The sequence below is a fragment of the Mytilus californianus genome, unplaced genomic scaffold (genome assembly GCF_021869535.1).
Source record: "Mytilus californianus isolate M0D057914Y unplaced genomic scaffold, xbMytCali1.0.p SCAF_8, whole genome shotgun sequence".
Classification (NCBI taxonomy): Eukaryota; Metazoa; Mollusca; class Bivalvia; order Mytilida; family Mytilidae; genus Mytilus; species Mytilus californianus.
In genome coordinates, this window is record NW_026262734.1 from 16044815 (window position 1) to 16063207 (window position 18393).

The 18393-nt window shown below is 33.3% G+C and overlaps 1 protein-coding gene across 1 annotated transcript; it reads left to right on the forward strand.

Annotated features, from left to right (window-relative positions):
• The first annotated feature begins 945 nt into the window (after positions 1 to 945).
• Positions 946 to 15629, forward strand: LOC127711338 (retinal-binding protein-like). Its single transcript, XM_052217364.1, has 11 exons — positions 946 to 982; positions 1998 to 2060; positions 4023 to 4211; positions 5665 to 5740; positions 6306 to 6386; positions 10514 to 10597; positions 11760 to 11866; positions 13033 to 13172; positions 13870 to 14018; positions 14859 to 14953; positions 15354 to 15629. The coding sequence occupies exons 1-10, from the start codon at positions 971 to 973 to the stop codon at positions 14933 to 14935; spliced, it is 978 nt and encodes a 325-aa protein (XP_052073324.1). The 5' UTR covers positions 946 to 970; the 3' UTR covers positions 14936 to 14953; positions 15354 to 15629.
• Positions 15630 to 18393: the final 2764 nt, after the last annotated feature.

The window sequence follows — 18393 nt, forward strand, 5'->3', positions numbered from 1 at the left end:
GTACTTAAGATTGTTTTTCTCTATATAATAACTGAGAATAGAATGGCTGAAAGGTGTGTCTTTTATCCCTAGCGTGATTGTCGATATGTACTTATTAAGATGAAAGATACCGACATAACATGTCAGGAAGAAAATTAACAGTAATTGATTAAGTGTCTGATTTATAGGTTATAATCATACTACTATATATATAGATACAAGTGAGTTTCGTACAATACGGAAATTTGCCTCGTTTTACATTTGTCATCGAAGCCTTGAAACACTTCTTTTATAATTGAGTATCTAGACTTATGAAGTATATGTCTCCCAACAGATACGATATTCCATGACTTGCATTTTCTGTCTCAATTTCATTTACAGAGTGTTGTTGCTACGTGTAAGAAAGCTATGAAAATTGTTACGTTGTAAGTTATCTCGTTGAAAGTGTTACAAATGCCATCATAATTTGATTGACCGTTTGGAATTTCTTTGTATCAGATGACAATGGTTACATTCCACTTCTAGTCACAATACCCTCCTCTTTTATTCGTTAATGACATTACCAAAACACGTCTAATCACCAGTTTTTTACTTAGCAAGCCAAACACGATTCGAATGGCACAAGCGGAGCAGAAACGGCTTAACATACCGGAGCACAGGCGTTTATCCTCGCTTTTTGGTTTGAGTTCGTGGCAATACAATATTTGGTTTTCTGAGCAGTGTAATTCTGGACCTTTGTTTGTCCTTCTATCTTTTTTGTTTTGGCTATGATGATTTCTGTTTTCTTTTTACTTATGTTTTTAATGTTCTTTTGGTATCTTTTCACTCATTTTTGTTTAATCAAAACTCATTTCAATATTTTATTACTTCAATAGGCAGTTTTTTTTTGAACAGCGTGAAATTCTTATTGCGTTTAAACGAACAGATAAATAGGTTATGTTTTTATTTATTTTATTTAGCTAGGTGTTATAATGTAGACGAGGCTGAGAAAATGCTTCGAAATGTAAGTAAATAGTATGTTTATTTTTCTTTAATCTTCTCACAAGGAGGACTATGAGATACAATTTTGAATTTTCGTTACCTCCTCAAAATAACGTATATTCATAAATGTAATAGGCTAAGTTATTAAGATATAAAACACCAGCCATTTCTGACTTATATAATCTAATAAATGTCGTAAAAGGCACGTATAACATTTTCGATCATGACTATTAATGCGAAAAAAACTATCCTTTACTTTCACAGGGATTGGTCGTTAAACATTACTACTGATAGATTTCTGAATGAACTCTGCTTATGCGAGGGTCTGGATGGGTTTACACAATAGAGAATAATGGTCACAAAAATAATGAATAGAGAAAAATAAGCAACAAAAAATAAAGAATATAGGATATTGGGGTGAAAAAGTATAAAAATGACTGTGGGAAGTAAAAGAATTAAGTAATGTAACACTATTTACAAACACAAAGGGACGTACAGAACTAGGAAATCATAGAATTACAGATAAATCTAATTATCAAATAATTTTTATGAGAATTTTACAGAATAAGCGTTATTAATAAAGATAAAGAGAATATGCCCCAAAAAATAAAAGAGTACAGAAATGAAGGACTTCCAATACCCATCCAGGCCCTCTTATAACACTGTCTGTGTAAGATACCAATACGATGGGCATTACAGTCGAGTTATTTTTTTTTTGTCTCGTAAGATTGTATTTTAAATTGTTTTTTTTTTTTTTTTTAATTAAAGATTATACCAGATTCATTACTGTTATACATATATATTCAATTTACAAAACACAGATTCACCCAACCATTGTTTTAGTCAATAAAAATACAGAAAATTGAATATTTTTCACTTGGGAATTTGTCACTTTGCACCTTTATTTTTCAGTGACTGGAAATCTAAATGATGTATATGATTATATAAGAAATGATTTGTTTCACATAATGCTTCACTCGTTTCCAAGGTGATAATTTCATAATTTCCTTAAAAGATCAATAATTACGTTTCTACAGAGCATGGCGTACAAGGAAAAGAATCATGTTAAGGATCTTATTAGAGATTACAAGCCACCTGAGGTAAATATCAATTTTTGGTAACATTTTAAAAGTCTCCCCAGCTAACAATTTATTTCTATTTGTAAAAATATCGAGACTGTACATACAGGTAGTTGATACATTGTAGGAAAATGTAATTGCATGTTCATGGAGTATTTGATTCGTGTCGGTGAACGATATACGTAAACTCGAAACTATAATCCTTTATATATAGACACTTTTATATACATAGACAATGAACGGGGGCGGGGTGAGAGAAGCTGAATAACACATGCATCTTTACACTAAGGGATTGAAAAAAAAACAAAACCATAATAAAATCGAAAAATTGGAACTTCGCACGGGTACAAAAATTCAAACTGGAATATATATTATCATAAATTTGTAATTGTTTTACATAATTGACGATAAGAGGTAAACAGAAATCTAAACATATTTTCGAACGTGTTTTGTTGTCATATGACTAACTAATATAAAAAAAAAAAATAATTGAACAATAATTTTCGTCTCGGTCATTTGATAATGTTTTTGTTTTCGTAGCTCTTAAACATGATTTGATTACATATTAATGGTTTGCATTATCATATTATCATCTGCCTAACTTGAAGACCTATATGTTAATGCCATAGATAATGCATTTTGTAAGGTTTTCCTTGTCGTATATACGACAAGACAAGCCTTAAAATATGCATTATCTGACTCATATTTCGTAAAAAATATAATTTTCTACCACAATTTTCAGGAAATGGTACTCATTTTACCTATCCCGTTCAAATAGGATACTTTTTCCTTATGTGTTTAGGTAAACCCACGTTCAGACACTCAATTAGTACTGTGTAAAATAAAACTCGCTTATCTAGATTAGAATAATATCCAATGATGGATATTTTTTATTGCAGACAGTTCTATTTCCTTAGTATAGAAATAACAAAATGTGCTGTGATTGCCATGAGACAACTATACACCAGAGACCAAATGACGTAGATGTTAGCAACTATAATAGGTAACCTTTCGGTCGTCATTGATGTGAAAAAGACAAACCATGTAGTGCACTATAAAGGGACCCGACATGTCAAAATATGAAACAATTCAAACGAAAAAATCTAAAGGCCTGATTTAAGACAAAACAATAAACAGATAAATTTACAAATTAAAATCTTGTCGCTCTACGTCTAGTTAGTATTAATAGGCTTAGTATTTTTAGTGGCAACGATCTATGAAACAAAAATGCAAATGATGGGTAAAAATAGTTATAAAGTCATTTAAGGTGGTACCCAACACCTTGACTAATATTTATTCATTGGTTATATAGCAGTTTGACAAACACTAATTTTTATCATTGAGGAGCTTAATATTTCCTTAACAGTACAACGTCATTAAAACGTTTAGCTGATTTTTACAGAGTTATCTCCCTGTAGTGTTAGGTATTACCTTAACGGCAATAATTTTTGGCTTGTTTATTATTTGAGCTGTTAACAGTTTCAATCTATGTTAGTTTTAAGATAATGTAAACAACTAAAGAAATTGTCACCTTTGGATAATAACAGATTTCAGGAGATAATTAATGGTTTCTATACCTGACTGAAACCATGTATTTGTGTCTCAACTCACGAGAGACATGATTCTTTCGCAATCTCAAAATAAAATAATTTATTTAAAAGAATATGACAATGAAATGTCAATTTATTCTTGGTGCCCCCTGAAATATGTTTGTGCGTATAACTTTATCATTAAAAACCGTGAAATGTAGAGAAATAATGAGTTTCACATCAGTATTGAAAATTCGAATAATCGTTAAACGGTACCAAGAGAATTGCACCAGATGTGCATTTCGACAATTAATCCCTTCGGTGATGCTCGAGGCCAACATATTTCAAAATACAAAACGTATAAAAAGAAACGAAGAGCTTATAAACCCAATAGGACAAGTAAAGCCAAAACATGAATAAAAGAATGATGGTTGCAAAATTTATTTTTCATAAGGTTCTGGAGAAATATTTGGCTGGTGGTCTTGTTGGTCAAGCTAAAGATGGATCTACGTTACGAGTAGAACTCTATGGAAGACTTGACATGAGAGGAATAATGAACTCTGTAAAGAAATCTGACCTTGAAAAGACAAAAATTCTCCATTGCGAGGCTAATATAGAAGACTGGAAAAAACGGTCAGAACAGGTATATTCGCTATCATGTATCAATCATCCTTTTACATAGGAAGTGTTATCGTTTATCAGCAAAAATTGTGGGCTTGGCAATTAAGATATACAAAAACTACAGTGATTTGTAGTATCAGTTGTGATGACAATAAAATAAAGATAATGACGATATCTTTTTCTAAACGATTGATTAAACACATTGAAAAAATCATAACAACGCCTGCTATCTGGACAATAGACAATGTAAGTACTAACGTATCTCCAATAAATGGTCATGACAAACATACAATACACATTCATAAACAATAATTACTTATAAAAAAGGAGATGTGGTTTGATTGCCAATGAGACAACTATCCACTAGAGTTCAAATGACGACCGTAAGGTAAATAACAGTGAGAGAAAAACTAAAATCGTATAGTCTGCTATAAAGGGCATGATATGAGAAATGTGAAACAATTCAAATGAGAAAAAGAACGGCCCAATTTATACAATGCAATTGCGAAAAACAAATATGACAGACAAAAACCAACGACAACCACTTAATTACAGGCTCCTTTCATGGGACAGGCACATAAACAATGGGGCGGGTTTAAACATGCTTGTGAGCGCTAACCCTCCATATAAACCTGGGACAGTGGTGTTTCAGCAAAACATACAAACAGGGGCAGTGGAACCACAATGGAGAGCAAATAAAGGAAAAAAGGTCTAGTCCCCGTCTGGTGTTTGACAAATTTGAAGACATGGATATGGAACTAGCTTACCGATGTAGTACTTTAAGGTAGATAGCAGGTTTGTTCTATCTTTTTACTAATACTTATAAATAAAATAAGAAGAATTGGCATGCTTGCTTATGAGGCAACCATCCAACAGAGTAACAAAAACGTGGATACAACTACAGGTCAACGTAAGGCTTTAAACAATGATTTTTGGGATATGTCTCACCAAAACATGGATATTGCCAAATCTAGAAAAGGGTCTAGAATTCTAGTATGGGCAACCCATTCTGAAAATAATAGCTTTAGTTCAATGAATCTTATTTAAGATCCTTCTTTTGCCATTTTACATATTCACTGTATCTTTTATTCGAATAAGTTTTGGAGTAAAATGCAGCAAAACATGGAATGTTTGATATCTATACACCCTGGAGTATAAGCTTGTGGACTTTGTTCACAGTTAGTCTAGTTTTATTATCAATTTCCGTGAAAAGACTTATTATCCCCTTCTCTCAGTCAAACTTTTCACATTAAATCAGTTGAAATCTCATTAGTTTAATTTTCGGCTGGAAAAGTTCTCCTGTCAAATAAACCACGGGATGTTGAACAACCAAAAATGAGGATGCAATACTTATTATGCTTCGTTTATGATATCTTTTAGATCGTAAACATGCTTGGATGACATTGTGATTAAATTTAACTCGAGAGGTTAAAAAAAATATTTATATTAATTGCCTTTTCGTTATTTTTTTTCAGACTGGTACCAGAATTGATGGACTTACTGTTATATTTGATATGGAGGGTGTTGGAAGGCATATGCTATGGACCCCAGGTATACAATTCATTTGTTTTACTTTTAATTATTATGAATAAATAATATTATTGAACTAAAATTCGTCTTATTCACGGAAAGATTAGTTTTAGCCTAGGCGCTCTAAGTTTACTGAAACACTGCCGTACGTCTAATTAGATTTTCCGAATTTCTAATTCGAGTTAAAAAAAATCGTCTTGATTATAAAGTACCATTCCCTTGGGATCTTGTCACGGCAAAAATACATCAAAGTTTTCGGTCCATTATCTTTTTAGAACCTACAAGGTTCAAGAAGAAAATATTAAATGCATAATTATTCAGGACGAGAAAAATAAAGAATAAATCCAAAGGTAAGTTCTACAAAGTAGATAACACAGGGCATGTTGGGTATGAGCCTACCGTTTAGGCTTAAAGAGTTGTAAGGGTTCCTTCATGTGCAGAGCGCATTGTATTCTTCTTCCTATGCGATGTATTGGATTGGACGGGCAGGCATATTTCTTTACCTAAATTAACATTTTGGGGTTTCTGGTAAACTTATGGCCAAATTAAAACATTCTTATGTAATCAACATCTTCTTATGTTGTAGGTATACAGATGTACTTATACATGGTTAAAGTTTTAGAAGACAATTATCCAGAAATGCTCAAACGACTTCTGGTCATCAATGGTAAATGAACGATTAAATAGATTAAGTTTATCTTTCTCAGGAGACTCCAAACATTCAATACAGATGTAAATGTACCATCTGATGCACTGTATGTACCATTTACTACCAAGGATAAAATGAGTCTCTGGGTGTACGTCAATGATACAGTAACCAATAAGCACAAAGACTTTTAGGGGGTCATGGTAAATTGATTCGAACCTAGATAGGTTGTGAAAACATTTGATACATAATTACAAAGAGTTGACATCTTTATCTTATTGAGTCAGTTACAAAGATATCTATTGTAAATGGCTTTAAAATATCCAGAAGCCTTTTAAATGGTGCTTAAAATATTAGAAAGCACGAATCAATTTTATTTATACACATTTCAACAAAACGGACAATAATCAACCTTGTCATATCAACGTTTTATTTTCGTTCTGTGATTTGGAAGCTTTGATAAATTATTTCTGTTATAAATGGAATAATGTTGGTGTCTTTAATGTCAAACGCAAACTTGAATATCTTGTTTTTTCTTATCTAGTTCATTGGATAGGTATGGGGTGCACGGGTTTTCTTTAAGAATTGCACACTGTCGTAATTCTTTAGTCCTGTTCATGGTGCAAGTTATCAATTTGAAAGTATAGTGGCCGATATTTAGACAGAGTAACAATGCATGACGTCTGTATCAGCTGTACAATTCAAAAGAGCAATGTTTGACATTGGTATACTGTGTTACCAGGACCTGTGTTTTTGACGTCAGAAATACAGATAATATTGAGTTTAATGTTTATTTTTTTTTATATCTTGACTGATTCCAATATTTATGTACCATGGAAATAATGTTTGCAGCCAGATCTGAACTGATTTTGGACTTTAAAATGTATTGGAGTTGCTCTGGACTCGCGCGACCATAAGAGGTACTCTTTCTGAAAGGCTCTGGACTCGCGTAACCATAGGAGGTACTCTTTCTGAAAGGCTCTGGACTCGCATAACCATAGGAGGTACTCTTTCTGAAAGGCTCTGGACTCGCGTAAGCATAGGAGGTACTCTTTCTGAAAGGCTCTGGACTCGCACAACCATAGGAGGTACTCTTTCTGAAAGGCTCTGGACTCGCGTAAGCATAGGAGGTACTCTTTCTGAAAGGCTCTGGACTCGCACAACCATAGGAGGTACTCTTTCTGAAAGGCTCTGGACTCGCACAACCATAGGAGGTACTATTTCTAAAAGGCTCTGGACTCGCACAACCATAGGAGGTACTCTTTCTGAAAGGCTCTGGACTCGCGTAACCATAGGAGGTACTCTTTCTGAAAGGCTATGGACTCGCGCAACCATATGAGGTACTCTTTCTGAAAGGCTCTGGACTCGCGTAACCATAGGAGGTACTCTTTCTGAAAGGCTCTGGACTCGCGTAAGCATAGGAGGTACTCTTTCTGAAAGGCTCTGGACTCGCACAACCATAGGAGGTACTCTTTCTGAAAGACTCTGGACTCGCACAACCATAGGAGGTACTCTTTCTGAAAGGCTCTGGACGCGCGTAACCATAGGAGGTACTCTTTCTGAAAGGCTCCGGACTCGCGCAACCATAGGAGGTACTCTTTCTGAATGGCTCTGGACTCGCGCAACCATAGGAGGTACTCTTTTTGAAAGGCTCTGGACTCGCGCAACCATAGGAGGTACTCTTTCTGAAAGGCCCTGGACTCGCACAACCATAGGAGGTACTCTTTCTGAAAGGCTCTATCAGCAGTATTGGATGTATCCAGTAACGATATCCTCTATTTGGCATGTTAGTAGTGCTTTGTTTGATTGACTGATATTTGCTTCACGTCCATTGGCAAATTCAGAAACAATTCATGGGGGCTTTAATTTATACTGATTTGTCACGGGTTGGCCCTTTATGCTAAATATTTTACCACAAGCGAGAGCGAAGGGTAAAATATCGGCATAAAGGGCAAACCCGTGGTAAAATCAGTATAAATTCAAGCCCAAATGAATTATTTCTATTCTAATAGGACAAATACGGCAATTCTTTTGGATCGAAGCGCTCTCGGTGAACGCTCATATTTGCCGTTCCCGTAATTAAACACACTATTAATATTGACGTAAAACAACGGAAAAAACTGAACTAGTGACATGCTTAAACTATTTACAATAACGTACTTAGATAGGTTTGGATGAATTTAAATGATAATCTTACTTACATGTAAAAAATTGGCTTTTAACAAATTTTATCATCGTTTGTTTATGTTTCCTTGTTTTGATGACTTTCAGTTTCACAACCGTGCATTTTCTCGTAAAATGCTTATATTCTTACGTTATCGTTCAATTACGTCATTTACACCTATTGACGTCGGGTAAATGATTCATAAAAAAACATATGACGTGGAAGTATGATCGGAACAGCCCGAACAAATCATGACGTTGCGGATCAGGTGACATATAATATACTAGTATTCATATTTTACCACGGGTGTGTACTCAAAGCGTTTGGAGAACGTAATATTAGAATTTATCGCACCGCAGGTAAATTATCACGTTGTGATTGGTTTAACGCCGTCACGTGGTGGATCCCTATGGATCCCTAGGGGGTTAGTAAATTTCATAGAGAGTTCATGACGTCTCTACTGTTAATGGTGACGTCATCTATTAAAGTTGTTGTGTTTCAGTTTTCTACAAAACGCAGCAGAAAAGTCCCGCGTGCGATAAATTCGTTATACGGTTCACTACTGACCCCCTACGGACCATAGAGGGTGAATAAAATCCATAGGAGATTCGGCCTTCGGCCTCACCCCCTATGGATTTTACTAACCCTCTATGGATCCGTAGGGGGTCAGTAGCGAACCATATAACTTATAATGTTATGCCCGTCTAGGACCAGTGTAGTGTTTTGTGTATTGTTGCTTGTCATTACGGGTTTAGGTCATGATGGTATCGGTCTTTCTTTACCTTTTTGATTGCCACATTAACTTAAGAAATAGTTCTGTCATGACATGTTATATGCTCATTTCAACAATGGTAGGCATTACATTTGTCAATATCCATCTTGCTTATTGCTATTAAATCATATTAAGTTATGTCCGATTTGAAGACAATAGGCGACAACCTCACAGACAGTGACCGTCATTTTCATGTGTGAAAGGTATTATTAGGTGTCATGCGTTACATGTTAATGATTCGTTTAATGAAATAAGTTAATAAATTATCATACAAAACAAGTCTATTGGATATCAATAAGAACATTGATATATCTTAATTCCTTCGCATTCGGTACTTGAAATAAGCACATCTAAAATGATACTCATCATAGATACTAGGCTTAAAATGTGTACGCCAGACGCACGTTTTGTCTACAAAAGTTTTAAAAAAGTAAAAAAGGCCAAATAAAGTACAAAGTTCAGGGCATTGAGGATCCAAAATTCAGAAAGGTTTTGTCAAATACAGCTATGGGAAATCGATTCCTATGGAAAAAATCCTAGCTGTTTCGAAAAATTCAAAGTTTTGTAAACAATTAATTTATAATTATGACCTTATCAATGATAAATTATGTCAACACAGAAGTGCTGACTACTGGGCTGGTGAAAACAAGTCCACGGAATCGTTGTATTAATCGTTTTCTTCATCTTTTTTTCAATATTTAGGAACGTTGTTTTCTTCATCTTTTTTTTTCAATATTTAGGAACGTTGTTTTCTTCATCTTTTTTTTTCAATATTTAGGAACGTTGTTTTCTTCATCTTTTTTTTCAATATTTAGGAACGTTGTTTAAGATAAAGGCCTTACTTAGTCAATGACTGTTTTGCATGTAGTAAAATGCAGTTGCCAATTATATTACATATGTTGTATGGATTATATATATAAATCCATTCTTACTTCATTTTCGATTAACTTTTCACAGTATTATCATTTTCTCATTTTGAGATATATTGCTTATCACACTATCTACTATGATATAATAATGTATAAAGTAAATATAAATAAAATAATCAACTGAAAAAAAACCATACATCCAAACTGTATTTCTAACTACTTGAATATTAAGTTACACTATCAAGCATTATTTATATGCTAATATTTCAGCTCCATGGATCTTTCCTATCCTATTACTGAGCCAATCACAGTATCAAACATTGATTTTATCTTAATATTTCAGCTCCAGGGATCTTTCCTATCCTCTACAAGCTATGTAAGCCTTTGATCAGCAAAGATACTAAAAACAAAATTGAAATTATTGGCGGTATGTTTACCTTTAATATGGCTTTCTGATTTTTATTTTTATAATAAAAAAATATATATTAATCTTCTTAATACAGAAAAAACACACAATTTACATTTCCAATATGCATCTTTCAAGGTTGTGAAGCTGAGAAAGCAAGTTGATTACTTATATTGATAATGTATCTTCATAGTGCTATATTCCTGGTTTAGTCTTTATTTCTTGGAAGTTTACCTATTGTAATTAAACAGAAATGTCAATAAAGGTAATATAAGAAGATTTGATAGAAGTGAAAAGGTGCACATATACATTTTGGCAATTAACCGCTGCCGAAATGTTTATGTTTAAATGTTATTTATAATGGTGTTGAACTCTCATGTACTAGAAGATTGTTTTTTTTTAATTGAATAGAGGAAAATTACACTTTATAAGTAGGTTAATTATACATATAACAATACTATGCCGTAATACTAGCAAACTATTGATGCGAGACTTTTAGTACATGAGCATGACGAGGGGATAACCATGTGAATTTCCAGGCTTACTAGGAAAAAGACCTGCAAAAGTTTAAGTTCATGAGGAACATCAGTGTATGACTGTGAACATAAAAAAAAAAACACTTACGCAATGCTAGTATATGTGTTTTATAGGCAACTCCCAACTTAGAGGATATTACACAGGCTTGATTGTATGAACATGTACATTAGTAAACATCCACGAAGGAGAGTGTACATACAAAACGGTCAATATGAGGGAAAAACTCATGGAAATCTATATAAAAAATATCCAAGCAAGAGTGTGTATGTGAGAGAACTACAATGTATAAATGAGGCGACACTCATTCAAAGGTTTACACGAGGGAACACTCGTGATGGAGTATTCATATACATATGACAATGCTGTAGCTGTGTCAATGAGGCAACATACATGCAGTGTTTACTGTCAATGAGACAAACTCAAAAATGGAAACGCATTCTGAAATTAAGTAGCATGGAAGACTCTCTCTAAGTTATATCATTTTGGTTTCTATAACTTGATGGTACACGCATCGATTACCATGATTAGATTGTTTTGCCTAATATATATGCATCGCAAACTATATGGAAGTGAAAACCAGGCTTGGCTCTATTTTCCTGACTGAATACGTATCAAAGAAAACTATATCTAGATATTACTATTGCAGGAAATTATCAAGATACACTGAAGAAGTATATTGATGACGAGTACCTTCCTATGTGTTACGGTGGAACCTTAACTGACCTTGATGGTAACCCGAGATGTGCATCAAAGGTTAGTACCTTTCTATGTGTTACTTTTGAACCTAAACTGACCCTGATAGTGACCCGAGATGAGCATCAAGATTAGTACCTTCCCTATTTGTTGCAATGGATCCTTAACCAATCCTAATGGGATCCGATATATGCATCACTGTTAAGTACCTATCTATGTGCAACTGTGACACCTTTATTGATAATGGTTTCCTGCCAAAGGTCGTTGGTTTTCTCCTAGCACTCTGGCTTCCTCCACCAATAAAAACTGACCGCCATGAAATAGCCAATAGTGCTGAAAATAGAGTTAAACATCAATCAATCAATCAATCAACCTTTACTGATCATGACCGACATATGTATCAATTGTAATTACCTTCCTATATGTTACCGTGGACCTTGAGTTGATCCTGATCGTGACTATAAGATGTACATTAATGGTAAGTACCTTCTTACGTCTTACGATGGAACCTTATCTGATCTTGCTTGTGACCCAAGATGACCATCAATGGTAAGTAACTTCCTTTGTGTTCCAGTAGACTTTAACTGACCCTGATGGACATCCAAGATGTTATTCAATGGCAAAGTCAAAGTTCGATGTTCATAATGTATAGCTTAGAAGACTTTTTAACATTAGTATTAAGACAGAGGTTACTAGAAAAGTAGGAACCAAGTTTCCTATCAGGGCACATTTAATCACTACTGGTCGTTGTTGGTGATCAACATGGTCAATGTATATAGATAATTTAATTATCTTTTCGATTTGTTTCTTTTTATGGCTATACGTATACGGTGCCATACGGTGTTGGCTCTCCATTTAAAATTCGATCTTCGGTTTCTTCTATCATTTTTAGAAGTGCATTTCTTTCGACTATGACACTTTGTTTACTCCCGAAACAAAATTGAAAACACGGCCATATTCTCAAATGACCTTCTATTGATTTCATTTCATGGAAACTGTCAAGAGTTAATTGTATTTTTTAAAATCAAGAATGTATAAGAACCGGAAGAACTGAACTAAACTACTTACATAAAACCTATACAACTTCATGCTTAGTTTCCTTTCAACAATCATATTGACCATTATGGCGAAGTTACATAAGGTTGTTATGAAAAACAGATATTTAAGTTTTTGTACCGTCTCAAATCAAAATTGAAAAAAAACATACTGTTGATTTATTGATACAGATATGTCAAGGAGGAACAGTTCCAGAAGAATATTACACACTAAACACAGATTACATTGATCGTATGGAAACTGCTACTATTCCAAAGGGGGACAAGTTGTCAAAAGAATATATCGTTGATGTTCCAGGTAGTGCGCTCAGGTAATGGACTTGAATGCTTCTTTTCCAAAAAAGGGACAAATTGTCAAAATCATATATTGATGATGTTTAAGGTAGTGACCTCAGGTAACGACTACCGACTAGGGTAAGACTAACTGGTAAATGTTTCAATTGCCAAGCATCCAATTTTTTGCATGCTATTTATATAGTGTTGGTTATTTAGAAATGACTTGTTTAGGAAAAATGTACAATGCCCAAGTTTGATTTCGATGTGTGTTTTTTGTTTGTTTGTTATTGTCAGTCAATTGTTCTTTAACGTTTTAAATCATCATATTGTACTTTGAATATTTAGTTGACCAGACAAGCTTTACAATATAAGCATATAGTGCATCAAATAAATTGGATATCTTGAATTTATTTTTATAAAGCATGGGACCATGGAATGCAGTAAGAATAATGATAGAACTATTCATCATAATGTCGGGGTAATGATTTGTTTTCCATTTCGTCAGAAAGTTTTGCAATAGACGCTTGGTTGATGCATCCAGGTCAAGTCACTGTATAGAAAATACATATTAAACTTATTGAATTTTTAACTAGACTTAACAAAGTAAGTAAAAAATGATTAAACCAATCATTACTTATCATCGACTAGAATATTCACCAGGATGTTATTTTTATGACACACACGTCGGGTGCCGCTTTTGATTATCAGTAAAAATAGCATACATTTTTACAGATGGGAGTTTATGACACAAAATCATGACATTGAGTTTGGAGTTTTCTACAAACAAGACTGTAAGAAAGAAGCAGTCATATCCTTGTCAAAAGTCAACAGTCATACGATTACAGAAGACGGATTCATAACGTGTGACAAAACCGGTGTTTGTAAGTAATATAACAGATTTAGACATATTCCTTTATTCTTGATACTTAACTATTTTGATTCACCAAATTACTTAAGTTTAATAGTATAATATATATGTTAAATTTTCTTTAAAAAGCAATTTCATACCATGTTTTAAATTGAACTCACTAAATTTAATTATTAAATTTTTTTTTTGCGAATTGAACCTACAAAAATACAAAAAATCGTGGAAAAAATATTATAGTAGTATATATATATATAGATATTCTATCTGCTTATCCCCAAAAGAATGGAAAATTATCTATGACCACATGTATGGGTTTTGCATAGCATAAAAAATATCCCCAAAACATACCGTTACGTAACAGTGACAACATGGATATTTTTTTCCTATGGCACTATTGCAAAACGTCAGCATGCACCGGTAATCATTGCTTTTTGTGTTTCTCTGTTATGAATGTTCTTGCGTGTGTCTGTGCTGTATTTCTGTCACGTAGTGATTTAGCGAAATTTTTTAACATTGTCATAAAGCGGGAGGTATGGCATGCCATGAAACCAGGTTCAACCCACCTTTTTTTCTTAAAATGTCCTGTACCAAGTCAGAAATATGGCAGTTGTGATCAAATAGTTCGTTTCTATGTGTGTTGGCGTTTGTTTTTGTTGCATTTCGGTGCTCCTGTTGTTCTTTTGTTTTCCTCTTATAGTTGATGTGTTTCCCTCGGTTTTGGTTTGTAACCCGGATTTGTTTCTCTCAATCGATTTATGACCTTTGAACACCGGTATACTACTGTTGCCTTTATTTACTTTCACCAGACGAGTATATTATTCTTTAATTTTAATATTTGTTCAATTATTTGCAGATGAAATTGTATTTAGTAATGTCAGCTGGTTCAGTGACAAAATCATATATTATACAATTGAAGTACTAACCCCTTAGTAGATTGACATCTTCAAGGTAGGTATATTGCATTACGAAAATTTGACAAACATATATTACACTTTACTTGATTATGATATATTTTGACTTCAAATTATCAGCCTTTCAATGTTTTATATTTTCTGCAAGAAACCCTTTTTTCGTTCTAAATTCGATATTTTATATCTATTTTATCAAACTCTAATATACGTGAAAACAAAATGCTGTGTAAATGGATTTTTTTCAGTTATTTTTGGTTTTGTAAAAACTTAATACAGACGTTATAAATTCATAAAATGTCGATATTCAGTATGAATGACAATCAATTTGCAATTTGAATGTTTTATATCAAAATAAATAATGATATATTTAAAGAACGGAACATTGTAAAGCATTACTTTTTAAAACGACACTAAATATTTTAGTTTTTATATTTTAGATTTAGAAATACGTCTTACTTTTCGCCAAAGAAGAGAAATAGGAACGTACGATTACGAACTGAGTGACAAACATTTGATCAATATTATATTCTGGAAAGATTTACTGATGTATGGAGTGATATAGTGTGTTTTGCTTTGTAAATATCATAAAGACATTAAAACAATGGTTTTAATCAAAATGATTGAAAGGCATAATGTATGTATGATTATGTTCATCTGTCTATTTTTGTGTAAAATATATTAATTATGGAAAAATAATAAAGTTGGTGAATTTACTGATGTTTCATTTTGTAACACAAGATAGAACTTGTTAAACATTCATTACGTAATTTGTTTTTACACTTAGAGTTATACATCACAACAAGGTAAGGGAGGCATATACATAGAATAATTTGTTGTTTCGCATCTTTCACAATACATTATATAACTGTTCCACTACGACAAAATAAAAACAGCCTGGAGGATCGTGAACGATTTATGTCACTGAAAGTGTTTAAAATACAAAATAAATCGTCTTTACCGATGGTAGCAAAACGTATCTTTTGTCAGTCAAGTCAAGATGCGTGAATTATTCAGCAGAACGGATACTTATCGATATCCTGATAAAATCTTTCTGTCCAGAACAATGACTAAATTTCAGTTTTAGGTTCTATTTGATATAGAATTAGTAGGTGAAATACCACCAAATCATAGTACGTCACATCCGGTTTCATACGAAAAAGGGTCGAAAAAAAATATTCCCTTGAATTTGACAGTTGTAGGACATTAATCCTACATTTCATTGCAGTAAAAAAAATTCTGAGTCATAAACATATATCCTGAGTGTTTCAAAGCACCATTATTTTTTTATTTGGTGTTTCTATAGAATATTTTGGAAACTTGAGGTTACATGATTACTAAAGCTTGTACACAGGAAAAAAGGGTTAACTATTTGACTGGTTAACTTCCAGTGATGGTTATTTTCTTATATGCAATGACATGTTATGTGAAATTTTGTCTATAGTACTGGACAGGATAAAACTTTACTCATGCCAAGTATTTCTTTATTTGAAACAAAGATAAATTCTGCACAATTTTTTGAAAAGTGCAAATTTAACAAAGAGTAATAGGAGAAAATCAATGGTGGTATTACACCTATTAGGTCTATGGCCTGACTTAAAATAATGCGACAGTAGTTACCGTTGCCGAAATCTCGTAAATAAATTAAAACAGAAAAATCAAGGTAACAAACAAAAACTGGGGGAATCCCATTAACTACAAAAGGAACCAGACCAGATGCGTCGACATGGTAAACGTCTCCTGTTATGCACCGTCCTCCATGCGAATTCATGCTGAGTCTAAATGTCATAATCGGGAATAGGACACGATCGATAAAATACTGGTATCTAAAGAAATGCGATAACGAAAGGACATCATATCGGTCAACCTATTTGTGATGGTGACTGTATAACTTATATCGATTTTAGTCGTTCTTCCTCAAAACTTCTGTTCAAGCGCAGTTTTTGTATAAATAAACTGACAACGCTATGGCTAAAAAAGAAAAAGACAAACAGACAAACAATAGAACACAAAACACAAAACACAAAACACAACATAGAAAACTAAAGACTGAGCAACACGAACCCCATCCTTCGTGTTGCTCATGTTAGAACAAACCCGGTAATAAGTCTAATTCGGTAGGTCACATTCGGGGAAAAAGGGACATGATTGTAGTTACGACATTTGGAACATATCCGTAACATCTGTGAAACGAATATTCCATAACGGTCAACCAACTCGTGATGGCGTCCGTAAAATTTACGAAGGGGTGATTTCAACTTCACAACTTGGAACTCTTGGTTTAAAAGCTTCTTTATGAGTAGCAACCCTCTATCAAGGAAATCATGATTGGAAATAGAAGCCCTGGAATTAAGTGAGATATAAAAACGCCGTACAATCGAGCAAAGGGTGTGTCGCTGCTGAGAAATTGGAAGTTGACAATTTTGAAATCATCACGTTTGTCATAGATCTAGTTTGAAGTCGTCCATCGGTGTCGCAATATCGAGGAAAAGATCAAGAAATGAAACAGACTTTCAATTTCGTTAGTATGTTTAATCTCACGTTCACTAGGATATGTGAAATATGGGTTATTGAGTGACAGGACATCATCAATATATCTGAAAGTGAAACTAAACTTCACAAGATGTATTTTTTTCTTTTTTTCTTTAAGGACGTTCTGTTTGAATTCAGCTTCATATGAGTACAGAACAAGTCGTCCAGTAGTGGTTCACAATTATTACCCATAAGAATAATGAATGTCTGCTAAAATATCAACCCAACAAACTCAACAAATATGTTGTTGATAAAAAAAGTCCAGCATTTTGATGACATCATCTTCGGTGTCTTTGTTGTGTGAATAAGTCTTGTTTTTCACAATGTAAGATTTTCCATGACCTAAAACATGGAATTTGTTTCTACGTTTCCCATTTTTGTAGAAAAAGTTCAGTTTAATGAGAAGACATAGACGATCATTCGATTGGGGAATAGTAGTGTAAAGAGTAGACAATCACAGGTTTTGATATCGACATGACTGCAAAATTGTAAAGATTGTGATTAAAGATTTAGGAGTAGATCTTTAGAACTTTTAATAATCCTTATCTGATTGACACCTCTAGTTTAATATACCTCAACACAATATTTCTGATGAAAATCTCTTCCTGCAGAAAGAATAGTGGTTATAACTTTAGAAAGATGTTTGGACATCTTGACGACCCCATCTAAATATTGTTCTTTATTATGATATTTGTGTAAGGTATAATATCCAGTATAAAGATGGCAGAAATTTCTTTTTTATTTTATTTAATACCAAATGAGAAAGGACGAATATATAGACAATATGTCAAGCTCTACATCGTTCAAAGCCTATAAAATGAATTAATTAAAAACGTTTAACAAAAATACCAATACAATATACTCCAAGGTAAATTCAAACAGGCGAAGTCCATAAAAACTGACAAAATCAAACGTTATCAACCAACAAGTAGAAAACAACTCTCATAT